General features: G+C 43.6%; 2 protein-coding genes and 1 long non-coding RNA gene across 4 annotated transcripts in view; all 3 read right to left on the bottom strand.

The window, feature by feature from the left end:
* Positions 1–1,684: 1,684 nt before the first annotated feature.
* LOC143135431 (gap junction delta-2 protein) lies at positions 1,685–3,085 on the bottom strand. Its single transcript, XM_076296096.1, has 2 exons — positions 3,015–3,085; positions 1,685–2,525 (listed from the first exon to the last, which is right to left on the bottom strand). The coding sequence occupies exons 1-2, from the start codon at positions 3,083–3,085 to the stop codon at positions 1,685–1,687; spliced, it is 912 nt and encodes a 303-aa protein (XP_076152211.1).
* A 1,774-nt stretch (positions 3,086–4,859) lies between these two features.
* LOC143134878 (actin, alpha cardiac muscle 1) lies at positions 4,860–7,722 on the bottom strand. Of its 2 annotated transcripts, none has more exons than XM_076295582.1 (7): positions 7,682–7,722; positions 7,007–7,151; positions 6,597–6,921; positions 6,253–6,414; positions 5,950–6,141; positions 5,353–5,534; positions 4,860–5,250 (listed from the first exon to the last, which is right to left on the bottom strand). In XM_076295582.1, exons 2-7 carry the CDS (start codon positions 7,133–7,135, stop codon positions 5,107–5,109), a joined length of 1,134 nt encoding a protein of 377 aa, XP_076151697.1. In that variant the 5' UTR covers positions 7,136–7,151; positions 7,682–7,722; the 3' UTR covers positions 4,860–5,106. The 2 variants fall into 2 exon arrangements, with proteins under 2 accessions (XP_076151697.1, XP_076151698.1); XM_076295583.1 differs by having other exon boundaries at positions 7,007–7,199; positions 7,682–7,713.
* Positions 7,723–14,775: 7,053 nt separating this feature from the next.
* The window catches only part of LOC143134877 (uncharacterized), an 8,270-nt gene continuing 3,045 nt past the window's right edge, over positions 14,776–20,000 (bottom strand). The window contains exon 2 of the long non-coding RNA XR_012988727.1: positions 14,776–15,927. This is a non-coding gene — a long non-coding RNA (uncharacterized LOC143134877). The remainder of the gene's footprint in view (positions 15,928–20,000) is intronic.

The raw sequence follows: 20,000 nt of genomic DNA, 5'->3' as shown, positions 1-20,000 counted from the left end.
AAAGAGGCGCGCCGACCAAACGGCAAACCTCGCAACCAGCCCCTCGGCAATGTCCGAGATATCTCTCTGAGACGAGCTCCTTAAACATGCACTTCATTCGTCTTAACACTAAAAACACATAAATGATACAAACGGATGTCCAGAATAACAAAAAAACATAACAGAAAGAAAAATTGAGCCAACGTTTCATTTGTACTTCATAAAAGGCTTATCAGCTCCTGTTGTTATGAAGCTCCTTTTGATATTTGGCATATAGAAACACCTCCATTAAGAGTCTTGTAAGCGTGTTCTCAGTCCATTGTGTAATATAAACAAGACATAACTGACATTGCACGTATCTTTCTAGGGCCTCCAATTGCAACAAGCTTGAAATCATACCGTCATGCCAGTTGAGTTCAAATACAGGCTGTGAGGTACGGATCAGATACAGCAAAAAGCACCGCACCTTAGCCTTGCACGTTGCGGTTTGGGTACACGAGTCCTGCTTTAATTCACTGAGGAAAAAAGTTTCTGTCTGGTCATCGTAACACGTAGCAGCAGGAGACGTTTTGTGTAAAACTGTAGCACCAGAGCAGTTTGTTATTGCCCACACTTTTAATATTTTCTTGTAGTTATTAGAAATTGTACTGTTTTGTTATTTTGTTTAAAAATTTGTGCCGTTATGATTTTAGTTTCATCGAGGAGGTGAATAAGCAGATTCCCGTTCGGCGTATAAAAAGACTAGCTCTTTATTTTTTTTTCAGTCATTTGCAAAGTTAAAAGAGAGAAAATGGAATATATCATTTTCATTTAAATCACAACGAATACAATTAAAGCAAATCTGGGCGGCATTTAGCATAATCCAAGCAAAGAATTTGCTTTTATGATGAATGTTATTAGAGATTCTTTATATTTATATGTGTACATATTTATATAGATATATGTTTTATGTACAAGTATGGCACTTGATCACACGAAAGCAAAAAAAAATCACTTTTCACAAATGAAAGCTGTGGGCGCTTTGGTGTATTTTAAATTAAGGAGATCACAGACGTTAAGCGTTTGCAGCAAATCCACCCGATACTGTTCTGCAAGTCAGCTATATAGCAATGGAATGGTTACATACGTTAAGGTCAGTGGTGCAACACAGGCAACAAAAGAAAAAACATGTATGACGCTACTATTTTAACTAGGTCGATCCATAGTCGCATTGATTTATACATCCATACATATATAAATCTGTAGTTATGATTTTCCTTAATCTTGGATAACCGGTTTATGTTGTGTCGCCTAAATACGTATGGTGTCAAAAATTGGTGGAAAAATGTGTTTTTAAAAACACCATTACCAACACGTCACGGGTAAGGTTTGGCTCCCGGAGTTCAACTTTTAGTGCAAAACGCATTTACTCTGTCAAGTAGAGTAGAGAAGCCACCGAGAGTAAATGCGTGAACACGTCTGTATGCTCTGTTAAGCGCTTTACAGAGTATAAACGTCGCTAAAAAGTTGCATCAGTGCAATATAATAAACAGACCAACAAACGTGTGACTCACGTTCGTCACTGAAGTCCTTAAAAGACTATCAAATAAAAATCTACCCACTCATTGAACTCATGACACGGCATACGGCCAGCGGAATCCTCCATTCTGTCTCTTATTTTCTTCGTTACATTTTTACAGACTGCACCATCAGTTTGCTCAGTGCGCTACACGTAGGCAGAGTCACTTGACTGGGTGCGACCGAAATTGGGCATACTCATTCGGGGCAAGTCCTTATTTCTGATTTCATAAACGGACTTCCTTCTAGCCTGCACTCCTCTTACGGCCTTTGTGATTTTTCTCCACCCCAAGTGATTCAGTTCTGCCAAATTCAGAACCACGCAAAAACCACTGACTGCGAACATGAAGACCAAAAACACGGTCTTCTCCGTGGGTCTCGAGACATAGCACTCGACATCTTTTATGCAAGGATACCGATCACACTCATACACAGCGGGGACGTTGAATCCATACAAGAAATATTGACCAACTAAAAACCCAATTTCCAGCGCGTTTCTGAAAACCACTTGAATAATATAGAATCTGGAGATTCCCTCCTGCCGTCTCATTTTGGACTTAGCAGTTCTATTGGGGTTGGGGATTTCTTTCACTTCCATGCAGTCGGTCTCGGCCTCTTTTGTCGAGTTCTCGGTGTTCTGAAGTACTCCGTTCACGATTGTGTTTTTGATCTTTTTGCTGTCGTCTCGTTTCATTGAATCTTGATCCTTATCCACCGTCAGAAACACAGTTGAGTACCGCCGCTCCTTTTGTTTCGCAGACTGATGAACCGAATATGTGATAAAGCATAGACTCGGTGTACAAACCATTATGATCTGAAACACCCAATATCTGATATGGGAGATAGGGAATGCCTTATCGTAGCATGCTTGGTTACAGCCCGGTTGTAAGGTATTACAGATGAACATGGTTTGTTCATCATCATAAACAGTCTCTCCAACTATCGCTACGATTAGAATCCGGAAGATCACCACCACTGTCAGTAGGATCCTAAAAAACAAACAGACAAACAAGTGTATAAATATGTGTTCTTTGGTTTAATTTTATTTTGTTAAATGTCATTGTAGCCATTTCAGAACTAGACAGCGACTGCTGTCGAGCGTAGCGCAAGGCAAGCAGATGTTGGGGAGCTGTCCAGTGCTGAAAGTGCGGCGCTCTCGCTGTTATCAGGCTAGCTGGTAGCACGGCTGTCGGGGGCTATCTGGGCATATCATATCTGCATCTGTATCTTCAAGACACTTGTGTCATGTTAATGTGTTTACTGCAATACATAAAAGCTTTTCAACGTGTCTGCACACTTTCTCTGACACTGTCTCAATGTTTTTCATGGCATTATTATTACAAGCCGACCGGTCGTTATCGTCGGTCTCCCGTGCTGGCTAGCCAAAGGCAAGGCAGGGCAAATCCTCCCCGACCCACGTCCTCAGCAACAATGCATTTTCCGTCTGTTTTCACAAATAGAGTGGACTTTTGTCTTACCTTCCTATCATAGTAGAGTGCTGCTGGACAGCAGCCTCTAGGAGCCTCTCTAGGATGGTCCATTCCCCCATGTTTGTTCATTCGGAGACGAGAGCACACGGTACTCTGCACGAATTCCCGGGAAATGTTATTATTTCCTGTGCGTGCGTGCGTGCTTGCGTGTGTGTGTTTTCTTACTCTCCAGAGGTTCTGATTCTATCTGGCAAATGCATTGATCACACGCGCGGCACCTGCTCCCCGCTTTGTGGCAGTGTCACTGTTGAAAGCCTGCACGGCGATCCCACACTTTTGCTTGTCTTCCAGTCCAAAGTGCTGATAAATATAAGCCCTCCTATTTTCGATCCCCAGATCAGGTTGATGGGTCGCGCAGTGTCTGGGTGGAGGGAGGTTGGATTTAATGTCTTGCCAGCGTTAATCCCCCCTTAAGTAGTCTCCTCCTGCGTCACGCGCAGACAGGTTTGTGGAGAGCTGCCAAAATGCCGGGATTTCTCATGTTCAAAATATTCTGAAAATATAGTCCGGTTTTCCCGGATTAATCTACAATAAAAGTGGTTGCGCGACGGGCGCGATGATGTCTCTGGTTCACCGCGATGTAGAAGTAGATTAAACAGTGGGAGGGGGAGAGAGAGAAAAAGAGAGAGAGAGAGAGGGAGAGGGAGAGAGAGAGAGGGAGAGGGAGAGAGAGAGAGAGAGGGGTGGTGGGTGTCAGGGTTAGAATCTTTGGGTTGCAGAGGTCTCTCCCAAAATCTATTCTCGGTGCGTGTAGGCTACTTGTTGATTGTACTATCTGCTAATGATCTGCCCTGTTTTGACAGATGTCCTTGTATATCCATGGCCGTCCCCCGTTCTGCTTGACTGCAGCGGCGCACTGAGCTATTGTTTTACCACGGTCTTTGATAATGCCATGGCTAGTGTGCGACTAGTGAAAGTAGCATCTGAGTTGCTAATCGGTTTACGAGGTTTGCTCGTGTGTTTAAAAATATCTGGCCCCGCCTTGTTTCGATTTGATCAATCCTGACTGAGACACTAGCGTCTATTCAACTTACTTACGGAATTTTTTAAGGCACAGCTAAGTTTATTCGCTAATGTGATTTGAGATCGTTTTGATTGGGTTACCAAAATCGTCTAATTACTAGAATAGATTGTAAGACATCAAATCTTTGGCAGTTTGTGATTAATTTAGTTCTCACAAGTAAAACATTTGGTGACACATTTTCAGTGGAGCTCAGGGTTTCAATCTAACACAACTTTGATATTTTGTCCAATGCCGTATGCCAGTTTTCAGACAAAATAATTCTATCGAGTGTTTTAAGTTATCAATCATCTGGTGATGAAACATATATTTACTCAAATTGTGGATTAGGACATCGATCAGTTGATTAAAATAAAACTCTTTTTGCACCATAAATAGTACCTAGTCATGGTAAATCGTACTTGAAAATAACTGCAACGGCAACGCAGACGCAAAATTAAAACAACACGTAAATATATAACCATGTAAATGTATGTGAAACTAAAACCCATTTACATATACAATTGTGAAATAGCCATAGATCACAGCAGTTGAGTCTACCTCTTCAGCTTTCAAAAGCATAACTTAGGCCCTGCCTGCTGTAGTAGGACAGACTATAATTTGGTTTAAGATGATATCTCATTCATCCTGGAGTAATCTCTCATAATCTCAATTCCAATCTTGTCTAATCTATTCTTGAGTCGTGTGACGAAGAAAGGAAACCTTACCTTAACGGGGCGACCCCCCCCCCCCCCCCCCCCCCCCCCACACACACACACACACACACACACACTAGGGTGCAGTTTCCAAGACTAAAACGTAATCCATCATGCTTGTAAATAACAAGTCAATTTATAATGCTGTCATAACACACTCCGGATACTCAATCAGCTTTTGTGTTCAAAATAAAACTCAGAGGCAGAGCACGCATGGCAAGTCCTGGGTCTTGTTGACGAAGACATTCACACATACAAATGGATTCTTGTGTAAAAACAAACTGTTGAATGGTGACGGATCGCGTTGCATGAAACAGTACTGGCTTTGTAGACGGTGGTAATTGTAGCAAGCCAAGTGTGTTGGTTAAAAGCACTTCCGGTGGACGATAGAGGGACCAGCCTCGTCGTACTCCTGTTTGCTGATCCACATCTGCTGGAAGGTGGACAAGGAGGCCAGGATGGAGCCGCCGATCCAGACGGAGTATTTACGCTCAGGGGGAGCAATGATCTGAAATTAGACATAAAACGCGGAGAAAGTGTCCTATTATAGAACTATCTGTGTGGCGAAAACGTCACATTTAGCTAAAATACAACTTAAAATGTTGCATACCTTGATCTTCATGGTGCTTGGAGCCAGAGCAGTAATTTCTTTTTGCATTCGGTCAGCAATACCAGGGTACATGGTCGTGCCACCAGATAAGACATTATTGGCATACAGGTCTTTACGGATGTCGATGTCACACTTCATGATGCTGTTATACGTAGTTTCATGAATACCAGCAGACTCCATACCTACGGTAATAAAAAAAGCAGACCCCTTTGATTAACATTCTCATATTTGGCCAAGTTTAGTGAAGTTCTTCATATCAAACTACAAACTATCTGTCCGCACAAGAGACGGCGGTGCTGAAATGGACAGCGCCTCTGTCTGCTCGGAGCGCTGTTACATTTGGTAATTATAAGTGTATATGTCAGTCTGGTCCTGAGGGTCGACAGTGTCTGTTTTGGCACCCTTGTTGCGGCACTGATGCATAACAACACTGTTTTTGACGTAATTGTTTCTGGCTATGTGTAGCCTATGTGCAAGTGGGCAAATACATTACGCGTAAATGTGACAAGTCTGCTTGTGTTCATGTTCCGGCGCCAAAGACAAATAAAGGCCATATGGCCTTCGTCGCTGTGGGTCTGAATGCTGCTGGTTACGTACCGATGAATGATGGCTGGAACAAGGTCTCTGGGCAGCGGAACCTCTCGTTACCAATGGTGATGACCTGTCCGTCTGGCAGCTCGTAGCTTTTCTCCAGCGAGGAGGAGGAAGCAGCTGTTGCCATCTCATTCTCGAAGTCCAGTGCGACGTAGCACAGCTTCTCCTTGATATCCCTCACGATCTCACGCTCAGCTGTCAGTAATGCAAGGCATGGGTTATTATTCACCCAAGCAGACTCTATCATACTGGACTCTCACTGAACGCTTTGCGCACACGTCACATTCTTAGGTTTGGCCTACTCACCTGTGGTGACGAAAGAGTAGCCACGTTCTGTCAGGATTTTCATGAGGTAGTCAGTCAGGTCGCGGCCAGCCAGGTCCAGACGCATGATAGCATGAGGAAGTGCGTAACCCTCGTATATGGGCACATTGTGGGTTACACCGTCGCCGGAGTCCAGCACGATACCTGTACAGTGTGGACATTGGGTAAAGGCGCAGGTTTAGGACAACGCTGAGACCAAGCCCGGTATCATGACCCCCCCCCCCCACACACACACACACACACACACACACACACACACACACACACACACACACACACACACACACACGGTTCCCCCATGCCACCAGTTGACTGACGGGCCTGACCTGTGGTACGCCCCGAGGCGTAAAGGGAGAGCACCGCCTGAATGGCCACGTACATGGCTGGGACGTTAAAGGTTTCAAACATGATCTGGGTCATTTTCTCCCGGTTGGCCTTGGGGTTGAGGGGCGCCTCTGTGAGGAGGGTGGGATGCTCCTCCGGTGCAACTCTCAGCTCGTTGTAGAAGGTGTGGTGCCAGATCTTCTCCATGTCATCCCAGTTAGTGATGATGCCGTGCTCGATGGGGTATTTAAGTGTTAAGATGCCCCTTTTGCTCTGCGCTTCGTCACCAACGTAGGAGTCTTTCTGGCCCATACCGACCATGACACCCTGACGCAGAGAACAGTACTGACTCAGGGAGCGCAGACGCAACTTATTGTGGAGTTAACTGTGTTTACAAGAGGCCCGAGTTTACCTGGTGACGTGGGCGGCCGACGATGGAGGGGAAAACGGCGCGGGGAGCGTCATCTCCGGCGAAGCCAGCTTTCACAAGACCTGAACCGTTATCGCAAACCAGCGCAGTGGTCTCCTCGTCGTCGCACATGGCGTCAGAGGGAGTTCTGTCGTTGAGACAATCCTCGTATTCTTATGCCATTTCAAATGTTTTCCTGAATCCACATTCTACAGATTAATTTTTAATAGTTGCGCATATTCGTAAAACCACTGGGACAACAGGGATTGTGCAGTTTGAAACTGTGACTGTAAAACGGCCGGAGCAAGGAGCCATATGTACTATGCTATAAAGTCATTCAAAGTGTATTCGTATTAGAGGACTGTAGTTTGCTCTTGACGAGTGACATCAGTGAGTTATAGCCGTCATGATATTTCATGCATGCCATCAAGCATTTCACACCCGCATTCCAGTGACATTACAGTGCAGTTTGTTACAAAGCATCGCTAATCTTAAGTTCTTTTGCGCGGAACGACTGACCCATCTAAGGAGCGTGTCCTTTAATATGTAGGTCAAGATTAAAGGCGTCAGGAGGGTACAGCGCGGTTAGCGTTAGGGAGGAGTGTTGTTAATCGTGTTAGTTCAGCTGTATTTTGTTGTTATAATTGCTCCAGCGCTCGCCCGAATGCTCTTACTCACCAGATCTGCTCCGGTGACTGGGTCTGTTGGAGAGACGGGGGATGCGCAGCTGCGGGGGATCAGACCTTTATACCCCGACGTGTGCCAGCGTGGCCACGGGGCGCGCGAGGGGTTGCGAGTGAGGGAGAGGGGGAATCCGCGCGCGGCCGTCGCCTTATTTGGTTACCCCCAGCGCCATAGCGCAGCTCAAGGCCGTTCAAGGAAGGAGGCTTGGTCGGGGAGGTCAAACGGGCAGTTGGAGCAGCAAAAAAAAAAGACAATACATTTGTGTTTGAGCCCTTTGCGTGGATTGGATTTCAATTTGATGAAACTCCAACTCTGAGATTCGACAGAATGATGCTCTACAACAGCTGAAGGCCTTCCACATTCCGCTGTTCGAGATCTGATATCTTAAAAACACTCATTAAGAACACAGACATGTGTAAATATTACATTCCTTTTTCAGTCCAACTCAAAAGTTTGTGTAAATGCCAGGCACACAGTCACTGTTGAGATAATACTCATGATGAGTGAAGCCTAGTCATTTAGACTTTGGGAATGAGAGAGTCACCCTGACCTGGCCATGGGCTGGGATTAAAACCTGTTCTGGTTCAGCCCCTTTTGGGTGACTGTGAGTGTTTTATGAAAAGGCATACTCACATTAAAAGCATCTTAGAATAATTGTGTAGGTTGTTGACAGGTTAGAATGGGAATGTTTATTTCCGCTGGAATCCTAGATCTCTGAATTGACCACTGCCTAATCCCCACAGGTCACTGATGTGACCTTGAAACACAACTGGCCCTTATCACTAGTTTGTTTGGGTCTTTTTTTGGCTATGCACTGGATGACAGTACTATGACGTTGGTAAGGTCTACTTCCAGCCGTTGATAATGGTGGCTTGATGTCGCCGGCATCCCCCAGCATGCAGAAGTTGGAGCAGATTAAGGGATACCTAGCCAAGCTTATGTGTGTGTGTGTGTGTGTGAGAGAGAATGACTACAGCCAAGCTTGCATAGGCCTCCCTTACTGGGTTTCAGAGGCCAAAACTCAGTCCAGGAAGCATGGGGGAGGGCTCATTCAACTTGGGACAGACAGTGGAACTGAAACCAGACCAGAGTTGGCCACAACACGAAAGCATCAGTGGTCAGATGAACCACACCAGAGTTGGCCACAACGCGAACGCATCAGTGGTCAGATGGCAGAATATACTCTGCACAGAGTTCTCTAGTTTTCCATTTTGATGCACTCCAGATATGTTGATATTTGATCACCAATGGGTTATTTTGGATAACATTTTCCATTTCATAATCTAATGTGAAAATGTTTCTGACATTTAATGAAACATTCATCCATGCCTAATGAAGATCCATTTTTGTCACAGGCTGAAATGGCTTTTTATTATTCAGCAAAGTTCTGAATAGAATTGATTTTGTTATTTTACTAACAAAGGCAATGATTTCACAGACTGGAAGATCATTTATCTGCAGTACAGCTATTCATTTGAAGTTAATGACATTTACCAATGGCATTGCCTATTTCAGAACAATGTATTCCCAACTTTAACAACTGCCTGCAATGTATGATAAATTATTTTCTTTTTCTTTTGTCTATCAGCTGCCAGTGCTTAGGGGCTTTTACATTCATCCTGATATCCTTATGCCATCTTCCCTGTGTTGTCTTGTTGAATTCCAGTTGAACAGGCCCTGCTATGAAGAATGTGCTGCAATAATTCATGTTATTTTTACCCTGCAGTGCTTTTAAGCATTTAAGAGAGCTCTCTTGACTCTCTCTCTCAGGCTTGTAACATATTAAAGCACAGAAATCCATGTTCACTGTAAAGATTTTAGGCGATCTTCAAGGCTCGACTTTCATGTGAGTTAGTAGAACTACTGCATCACGCATAACTCTCGTGATTCTTAAAAGCTTCTCAATGGTTTTCAATGTCTGTGATGCTACTGTGTATGTCAAGTAGTTTGTGATTCACAGCTCTCTATATCAGAAGAACTTTCAGACTAAACAGTATTAAGTGCATGTAGAAAATATGTTTATATAATAGTTGCCTCAAAGAATAGTTTGTTTAGTTGTCTAATAACTTGTAAGCACCATGCAGATTTACATTTAAAAATGGAATACTGCATGCCAGAGATTGTGAGAATGAATAACTTAGCAGTTGTACAATGCACTGCCTTACACTTGATTGGAGTGTCTAAAAAAGAGTGCATTTAACTGTTCTTTTTTCTCTTCCCAACTGCATGCATTTTAAAAGAGGAAAAGTCTTTATCTTTAACACAAAACAAAAGAGGGAATGTCCACACACCCAAGTTTAGCTCCCAAATTTGTAATTAAAACCAGCGATGTTTCGACACGTCTAAGTATTCTTCAGGCAAATCAGGCGGCGAAACATCTTTGGTCTTAATTACGTAAAAATGTGGGAGCTGGACTCCGGTGTGGACATTCCCTCTTTGGCTTTACGCTTGTGCACTTTGTCCTGCACCTTGTCTCAAATAAATGCAATCACTCTGCCTACCTTTGTCTTTAAGACATCCTCAAAGTCCTCTACAACCTCTTATATCAGTATTAAGCCATTTATAAGCCCCATTTAATCAAGGCAATATACGCCAGAGTTTCACACCTTCTTATTGACTGGACGTTTTTTAACAGTCCAGTACGGTCCAGTTTTTAACAGTTTTATTAACAGCCTGGCTACAGTAACATCTATTAGGAACAGGTCACTGAGAAAGATTAGACCTTTCTTCACACATAAAATTGTTTTGTGTGTGAGCTCTCTGGATGGGTAATAAAATATTCTGTTGTTATTCTGATAGTTCAACATATTTTCTTATAACTGATCTCATTATAATGACTTCTTAATGATGGATCTTATCATTATTTCTGTACTGTCCTTAGTTTGGAGAGGGATGTGAGGACAGACACACACACAGTGCAGCCCCTGGCCAAAGTTAGAAGAAAAAGGTAAACAACAGATGACCTTGAAGATAACTTCTTTTAGGGGAATAGAGAGAGTGTGAGTGTGTGAGAGAACACACACACAAACTCATTCCGTTGATGTTCAGTCATAAGCACACAATCACCTACCAAATCACAGCATCACACCCACAACAAATTGAGTAAATCAACTGAGGAACAAGCTCCTGCACTTCATACCAAACCCTGTAATCATGAACACACACACACACACACTTTCTCTCCATAACACACATACACAGTCTCGTTATCTCACTATCTCTCTCTCTCACACACACACACACACACTCTCTTTCTCTGAAACGTACATGGAGATAAACTCTCTCTCTTAACACGCACACATATGCGCGCGCGCACACACACACACACACACACACACAGGGGTTTAAGAGTCCCCACACCCGCAGAGTTTGAGGGTCCCCTAACTTCCCAGATGCGAGAGGGAAATTAGAAATCAGTATGGGGTTAATTACTACTGGGTCTCCACGCTTTCTCTCCCCACCCCCCCTCTCTCTCCCTCTCCTCCATCATCCCTCCATCTCTGTACAGTGAGCCAGGCGTCTCTTCTTCTCTCTTCATCTCGCCGGCCATTAAAATATTTACGGCCTGTGCGGAATCCAGGGCCCTGTCGCACGTACAGCACCAGCAGCAGAGCTCCTTTTAGTTGTACTCAACATAGCTCTCTACTACCCTGGCCTTAGATACACTCAGAGTGTACACACACACACATACACACACACAACATAGCTCTCTACTACCCTGGCCTTAGATACACTCAGAGTGTACACACACACACAGCTCTCTACCACACTGGCCTTAGATACACTCAGAGTGTACACACACACACACACATACACAACATAGCTCTCTACCACCCTGGCCTTAGATACACTCAGAGTGCACACACACACACAGCTCTCTACCACACTGGCCTTAGATACACTCAGAGTGTACACACACACACAACATAGCTCTCTACTACCCTGGCCTTAGATACACTCAGAGTGTACACACACACACACAACATAGCTCTTTACCACACTGGCCTTAGATACACTCAGAGTGCACACACACACACACACACACACGCACAACATAGCTCTCTACCACACTGGCCTTAGATCAGGGGTCTCAAACTCAAATGAGATGGGGCCAATTCTGCCAACGTCATCTGATTGGAGGGCCGGCTATTTCTGAAAATGCAATGTTCTTTTTTTCAAATACCACACAAAACTGCAAACAGAAAGTGCAAGTGTTTTTATCTAGTTTTAGACACCTGTGCTAGCAACCTTAGCTTATAAATAAAATAATGATAAAATAAATATTAATACAAATTATTAAATAAATGAAAAACATAAAAACAGGTATGTGTGTGTGTTTCACACCAAATAAAAATATTTCCTCTCATAACTTTTTTAACCCTTGTGTTATCCTTACCGACACTCTTTATCCTTGGGGTCAATTTGACCCCAGCTAAATAAACCCTCAGAAAATGATTATAATTCATATTGTTACCCAGTTTTTTTGAGACAGGTACTTAACAAAAGTGTAATAACCACCATCAAAAGCCCTACAAAACAATCCCACCCCCCCCACACACACCCCTTTATGAAACTTGGAACCCTGGGTGGCAATATTGCCCATCCAGTGTCAGCAGCCCAAAGGCTTGCTGTTCCTTCACCTTTTGACTTTTACAGTCCTGCCAAAATGACTTATATGTAAAAAGTACTTATATGTAATAATGATAATAACAATATGTTCTCATACTATTACAATAATAATATCCATAATGTGTTAAATATTCATGTATCTTATGTTTCATACAGCTGGGTCTGACTCCAAGGAACACCAATGTACAAAATATTTGTACAGGACATTGAAAACATATTATTGAAAAAAATGCATGCTAACTCTGTTGTACCCTTCAATTGAGGAAAAGTCATGAAACATGAAGCAAAAAAAAAAAAAAAAGTGAACCATATATTTTATGATGTTAAACGTTGCTTGGGGTCAAATTGACCCCAAGGATAACAGGAGGGTTAAACCTGGCAAACTAGGCATCAGGGTTAAGAAAGCAACACCATTGGATTTTTATATAAAAATTTCAAAAGGCCATGGCTTGAAAGTGGTCAGAGATAAAGTCCTACTGTAAATGTAAAAATCTTTGAGTAAAACAAAAGTTTATGAAGGGGGTACATTTACCCATCTAATTTGTCACTGGATGGCAAGCACCTCAAATTATGCACCTTTCAGTAAATACTGGATGAACATATTTAAGCAGGTTTACTTTCCTTTTTTCATATTACCCACATAACAAATTAACAGGAAAACACCTAAGATGTATACCAACACCTAAGATGTTGTGGTTTAGTAATAGATTACTACAATATAGGCCTACAATAAAGTATTCTGGTCAAACAGTTCCTATCGCGGGTAATCTGCAGTACCCAGAAGTTCGCATCATATTGCGGGTGACTTTGTAGTTCTTTAGAGCCCTATTTCTACTAGCCCTGCTGTCTGTACCACATCCATTACGGACACTATCATCACGATAACCACTGCAACCTCCAAGCTATGTTGGGCAGAGGGTCGAAACAAGCATGGTATGCTTAGTGGACACCGTTGTATACACGCACCTCCATTCACAGACGCACCGTGACTATCACTGTCATAGACGATCGATCATAATCTCCAAAAGGATATTCTCCTTCAGAATTAGAATAGGTGAATAACATAGCTTACCTAAGACTTCATCACACGTGAACGTTTTTCAACATTTGGTGTAGGCCTATTTCTGCTTAATTTCTGCTTAAATTTCTGCAACACTATGGCCTGCATCGCTTCCGCGTCATTACAAATGCACGTCTATGTGTTTCTCGCGTGTAATACAAGTAGCCTATTTCCTGAAAACTTTGCGCAGCGATTTTGGGTTTGAATCAAGCTCTGGATGTCTTGCACATAGTGGAGCAGAGTAGGTCTACAAATGAGATTTGTCACCGTAACTGGATCTATCGTCTATTTTAATCACTATCTTGTTTGTCGCAATTAATAGCCTCAAGGGCCGGATTATTATTATTTTGTCATACGTCGCGGGCCGGAATTGGGCAGGACGCGGGCCGGGTGTTTGAGACCGCTGCCTTAGATACACTCAGAGTGCACACACACACACACACGCACAACATAGCTCTCTACCACCCTGGCCTTAGATACACTCAGTGCACACACACACACACACACACACACACACACGCACACACACAACTCCCCCAAAAAGGAAAATCTAATTCCTAATCTATGGATACCACAAGACTCTGTGGGGGCTGTGAGAGTTGATAGGGCAAAAGGGTCAGCCAGAACTCAACCAAATCCGAGCCAGACGCGGGCCAGATGTGCTCCTGCCCCGCCCGTAAAGTGGGTTATGGTTACCCCCTCTGCACGGGTTTTTCCTGCCAGAGTGGCGATACTGTCTGCCAACAAAATCTGCACAGGCTGGGGAAAAAAAGAACAAACTAAAAATTTAAATCAGGCAATTTTGGACAGAATCTGCATCCCCCCCCCCACCCCCTCAAGCCCAATATCTTTGGGGAAAAGCCTTAGGGTTAGCATGGAGGCCGTTTAACTAGGACTCATATGGCAAAGGCATTAATATTACATTGGGAGACGTGGGACGTAGGGGTGCCATGTTTTTCAAAGCAAATTTGAAAGGATTAGGACGGCAGTTAAAAAAAAAACAACTTCCGAGAATTACTGTCAGTCCGTGTGACAGTCAATGAGACCAGTGAGAAAATGAGGATAAAGAGGGCTTTAAAACGAACATGAAATATGCATGAGTGGAATCTGAATGGTTTAAGCTACAGATACCAACCCTCAGAGGCAGCCAAGGAAGTGTGTATTCTCTATATGGATGCTCCAGTGCAGGTCTTAATGTGGATTTGAAGTGCTAATTCCTCAAACATTCTGAAAAGGATAGGAAGGCATTGTCATACCCAGACCTGCATAAAAAAATCGTGTGTGTGTCTGTTTAAAAAATGATAGGGATGAAGAAAACCTCACCAAAATATATCCAAGTTCTGACTGTACTTTTTGGAAGCAGGAACTCACAGAAAAAGTCATAAAGAGAAAGAGCAAGAAAGAGAGAAACTTTTTATTTTTTTGTCTGAGTGTGTTTACATTTTTCACCAGCATGAGCTCACTCCTCTGTTCCAGGGAGATCTCTTTTGAAATGGAACTGGATCAGAAGTTTCCTTTCTTCATATTTTTCACAGACAGGGAGAGAGAGAGAGAGAGAGAGAGAGAGAGAGAGAAGATAAAACCAGACACAAATTCTGGGTGTTCCTGTTTGGTTGCCATGAAATAAAAAAACATAAACAACAACTCCTTTTAATATTAAGGCAGAATTGGTTTTACTTCATTGACTCAATACTTCAATATATCAGTTTCATCAAAATACAAATTGGTCCCAGTGAGAACTAGCGAAGTCTGTATCAACTCCAAAACAGCATTCAATATCACAAATACAGGCACTTCAGGTAATGAGGTCCATATCACACATACAAGACTTTCGTTTTGAAAAGAAACAGAAACATACAGCACCATTGTACACACTTGCCAAATGTTGTCACATTTAGCTTACAAAGCACACGGTATTATCCACTAAAGCACGTACAGTGCACCACAAGAGGAAGTCTGGAACAGCACAGGCACTTTGGTGGATCTGAATGGTGTTAACATCAAGTAAGATGCATTGACCTTTTACTATACTGTTTCACTATAATATTTGTACACATAAAATGCTGACATGTCACAATGGGTGATACTGACTGCTCGTTTGTATGTTACAAAGCATTGTGTTTTGAGGACCTGGACCTAAAGTTAAGTTAAAAATGTAATTAATCTAAATCTAACATTAGAATGATTAGTTTGACGATCTATTCTTGAAGTGTATATCTGCATGGGTATCTATGTGTGTGTGGGGTCAGGTTAGCTTCATCACAGGTGTGCACTAGCCTACAGGTGTGCACTAGCCTACAGGTGTGCACTAGCCTACAGGTGTGCCTCAGCACAGTGGTTTCCCATGCCGCATGTTTTGGGCGCAGGTGCGGCCCAGGTTGGCCCCCTCCATCAGCAGTTCGGCCAGCCGGTCCAGCCCCACGCAGGCCGTCAGCGGGGCGATGAAGCCGTACAGACCCCCCAGGAAGATGCTCAGCGGCCAGCCAATCACCAGCAGCACAACCAGCCACACGATGCCCCAGAAACAACAGCCACAGCTGGCCATGCTCACCTGGGGAGAGACCAGAGACCAATCAGGACACAATCATCACAAATCAAGAATCAAGAATCATTATGTGACTGACATCCCTGTCCAGGGGCCAGGAAGGAAGACATAATTGGGGGCTCGTCCGGGAGCACAATCAAGAATCGAAGGAGACAGAACAAAGCAAAATCACGCGGGTACATAACAGCTAACATAGCTATCTGTGCTGTAAGCGGCATTGCATCTGATCTGGCCCTGTTCGTTTGTCTGATCTGGCTCTGTTTGTTTGTCTGCTGCTGTTAGAGCACTACCAGGCCAGAACATCTCCGGTAGAGACACTAACAAGTTAACAAGACACTAATGTTATATGAGTTTGAAATGATGGAAGCTCACATACTGCTAGCATGTATATGCTTCAGCAAATTAATCTGGCTGCAGAGGCTGAACACATGTGCTAACTAAATTGACAAACATAACATGTTCCTAAACACACACACACCTGTCTTAAGGTTCAGCAGCCTCAGCTCTGTCACACAAACAGCTCTCTGCCAAACCGGACCTCTCCAAACACACACACTCTGGACCAGGTCTGTGGCCTACCTCTCTCCCACTCACTCTCTCACTCTTTCTCTCACACACACACACTGGACCAGGTCTGTGGCCTACCTCTCTCCCACTCACTCTCTCTCACACACACACACACACACACACACACACACACACACACACACACACACACACACACACACACACACACACACACACACACTCTGGACCAGGTCTGTGGCCTACCTCTCTCCCACTCACTCTCTCTCTCACACACACACACACACACACTGGACCAGGTCTGTGGCCTACCTCTCTCCCACTCACTCTCTCTCACACACACACACACACACACACACACACACACACACACACACACACACACACACAGACACACTGGACCAGGTCTGTGGCCTACCTCTCTCCCGGCCTACCTCTCTCCCACTCTCTCTCTCTCACACACACACACACACACGCACGCACGCACCATATTCTTCAAGAATTACAGTATATATTGTTTCTTTTAGTTATATACAGAGGAATATGAATTGTTAATGGAGCACGGTGAAACTAGAAAATGGCAGAATAACACAAAGAAGAGCAAACAAAGATTAAATAAAAGTGAGACTAAGAGGCCTGGTGTAGTCCTGCATCTGTTTCGAGAACTGAGTCATCAACCCGGCATGCGGGGGGTGTCATGTGACCGCATGTCAATGATGCACGTCTTCGACGCACGCAAAAAAAGACAGAGAGGGTCAGGAAGACCCAGACCCAGACCCAAACCCAGACTCAGGGCCAGACCCAGCCCCAGACCCAAACCCAGACCCAGGGCCAGACCCAGCCCCAGACCCAGACCCAGACCCAGACCCAAACCCAGGGCCAGACCCAGCCCCAGACCCAGACCCAGACCCAGACCCAAACCCAGGGCCAGACCCAAACCCAGGGCCAGACCCAGCCCCAGCCCCAGACCCAGCCCGGCTCAGCACCAGACCCCTCCACAAGTGGGCCAGCTGTGTCCTCTCCTCTTCAGCCCCCCTCCTCCTCCTCCCCACAGATGCACCGGCTGAGGGCCTCTCAATTCATCTCAATTTAGCCTCCGTGATTGGACAGGATTAAAATCTTATCCGTGCTCCTCGTAATTAGCGCTGACGTGCCATGGCTGATTTCTTTTCCCATTATGAGGAGTGCGACACATTAAGCATTTCGTGGTCACACTTATTTAAACCTAATTTATCTATCTAATTGAACTAATGACCTTTTTTAAATGCAGTGTCGCGGAGAGCAGTGCAATCACCGGAGCAACACTCTCCACAGACAATGGCAACCTTTTAAGTATGCATCCCTTTAAGCATGTATCCTTTTAAGTATGCATCCAGGGCAAGTGAGTTCATTCCCAGTATAATGCAGCCGTGGCCCCACCAAAGAGAGGCTATTTAAACCCCACAGTATTGTCCTCATCTGTCCAGAAATGTCTTTATTACCTGAGTGCATATTGCAGATCGATCCATCTCTCTCCTCTCAGTCTCCCTCTCTGTGCAGCCTGCAGCTCAGTCCCTCTCAGGCACACACACACATGCACGCACCCGGATGCACACACACGCACGCACACCCACCCGCATACACACACACACGCGCATGCACACACATACACGCACCCGCATGCACACACGCACACACACCCGCATGCACACACACGCACGCACACACACATGCACGCGCACACACACACACACGCACACACACACGCACACGCACACAGACGCATGCACGCACCCGCATGCACACACACACACACCCATGCACGCACGCACGCACACACACGCAGACACACACACACACACACACACACGCGCACACACAGATCCATGAGAAACCTGATGCTTCATGTGCAAGTCCCTGTGGGATGAGTGTGACTTGGAGGGCAGAGCAGAGCGGCTACTGTGGCATCTAAATAAGATTCCTGTGCTGCGCTGACCTGCCCTGTCACACACACACACACACACACGTCCACCTGATGGAGAGGTCATGACGGCATCTAAATACAGCTCAGAGGAGCAGAGTCCTGTGCTGCGCTGACCTGCCCTGTCACACACACACACACACACACGTCCACCTGATGGAGAGGTCATGACGGCATCCCGTCAGCTCCACACTGGGAGGCATGTCCAAGGACATGACATGACCACAAACACGGGTTAGTACCTGGCTTCCTCTCCTGCCTTGATTTCTTTCCATGCGATTTTCCAAGAGCTTTTCCAAAAAAAGCTTCGGTGATCGGATGCATATTACCAGTAATTCATTGTTAATAGCTTCATTAGCATGAAAAAAGTGAACTTCATCACAAAAACCCAATATTCACTATATTTTGGCCCTGGCACAAATGACCGACTTTATTTCAATATAATCATATCATCAGACGTGTTTATACAGACATACGGAAGTAGCAAAGTTTGTACCCCTCTACCTCTCTCCACCATCACAGTTCTTATTCTACATACACTAGTAGATTATGAGTTTAGTTCTTATTCTACATAGACACTAGTAGATTATGAGTTTAGTTCTGACACTAGTAGATTATGAGTTTAGTTCTTATTCTACATAGACACTAGTAGATTATGAGTTTAGTTCTGACACTAGTAGATTATAAGTTTAGTTCTTATTCTACATAGACACTAGTAGATTATGAGTTTAGTTCTTATTCTACATAGACACTAGTAGATTATGAGTTTAGTTCTGACACTAGTAGATTATGAGTTTAGTTCTTATTCTACATATACACTAGTAGATTATGAGTTTAGTTCTTATTCTACATAGACACTAGTAGATTATGAGTTTAGTTTAGGGCTGTTAATCGATTAAAAAAATTAATCAAATGAATTACATACTCTGTGATTAATTAATCTAAATTAATCGCATATATCATTTTTGCTGTGAAAGTATTTTAAATATTTAAATTCAAATTAATCATTGAATAATCAGCATTAGTGACATTAAAGTTCAAAAACTCTTTAATTATTATTTTCACTGTTCAAATAATGGCCATAATAATCTATGATATGACCTAATATGCTGAGGAAATAAATTCAAAAGTGCTTTGGGAAGAAGTTTTTTTCACATACAAGGCATTTCAGGCCACAGATATAACCTAGGGGACACAATGAAAATAAATGCATTCCCCTCTATGTCAACATTGCAGAGGACTTTATTTTAATCAACACTTTATTTTTATCAACACCATCAAGGCGTTTTGAAAAAGTAAATGGTCCAATCAATGATCTAGACGGCACAGTTTCATCTCTCTTCTTCCTTTTACAGCCTAATGGTTACTGACTAGAATGGCTCGGGGTCAAAGGTCATACGAAATCGATTAATCTGCACTATTTTTTTTAATCAGTTATTTTTACTCAAATTAATTAATCAAAATGAATCAGTTATTTTGACAGCCCTAGTTTAGTTCTTATTCTACATACACTAGTAGATTATGAGTTTAGTTCTTATTCTACATAGACACTAGTAGATTATGAGTTTAGTTCTTATTCTACATACACTAATAG

This window comes from Alosa pseudoharengus, unplaced genomic scaffold (assembly GCF_046254945.1).
Source record: "Alosa pseudoharengus isolate Yale_2024_CS ecotype anadromous, Long Island Sound unplaced genomic scaffold, YU_APseudo_1.1 YU_APseudo_1.1_scf_2, whole genome shotgun sequence".
Lineage (NCBI taxonomy): Eukaryota > Metazoa > Chordata > Actinopteri > Clupeiformes > Clupeidae > Alosa > Alosa pseudoharengus.
Note: the sequence above shows the minus strand (reverse complement) of the source record. Positions and strands in the feature narration are given on the sequence as shown.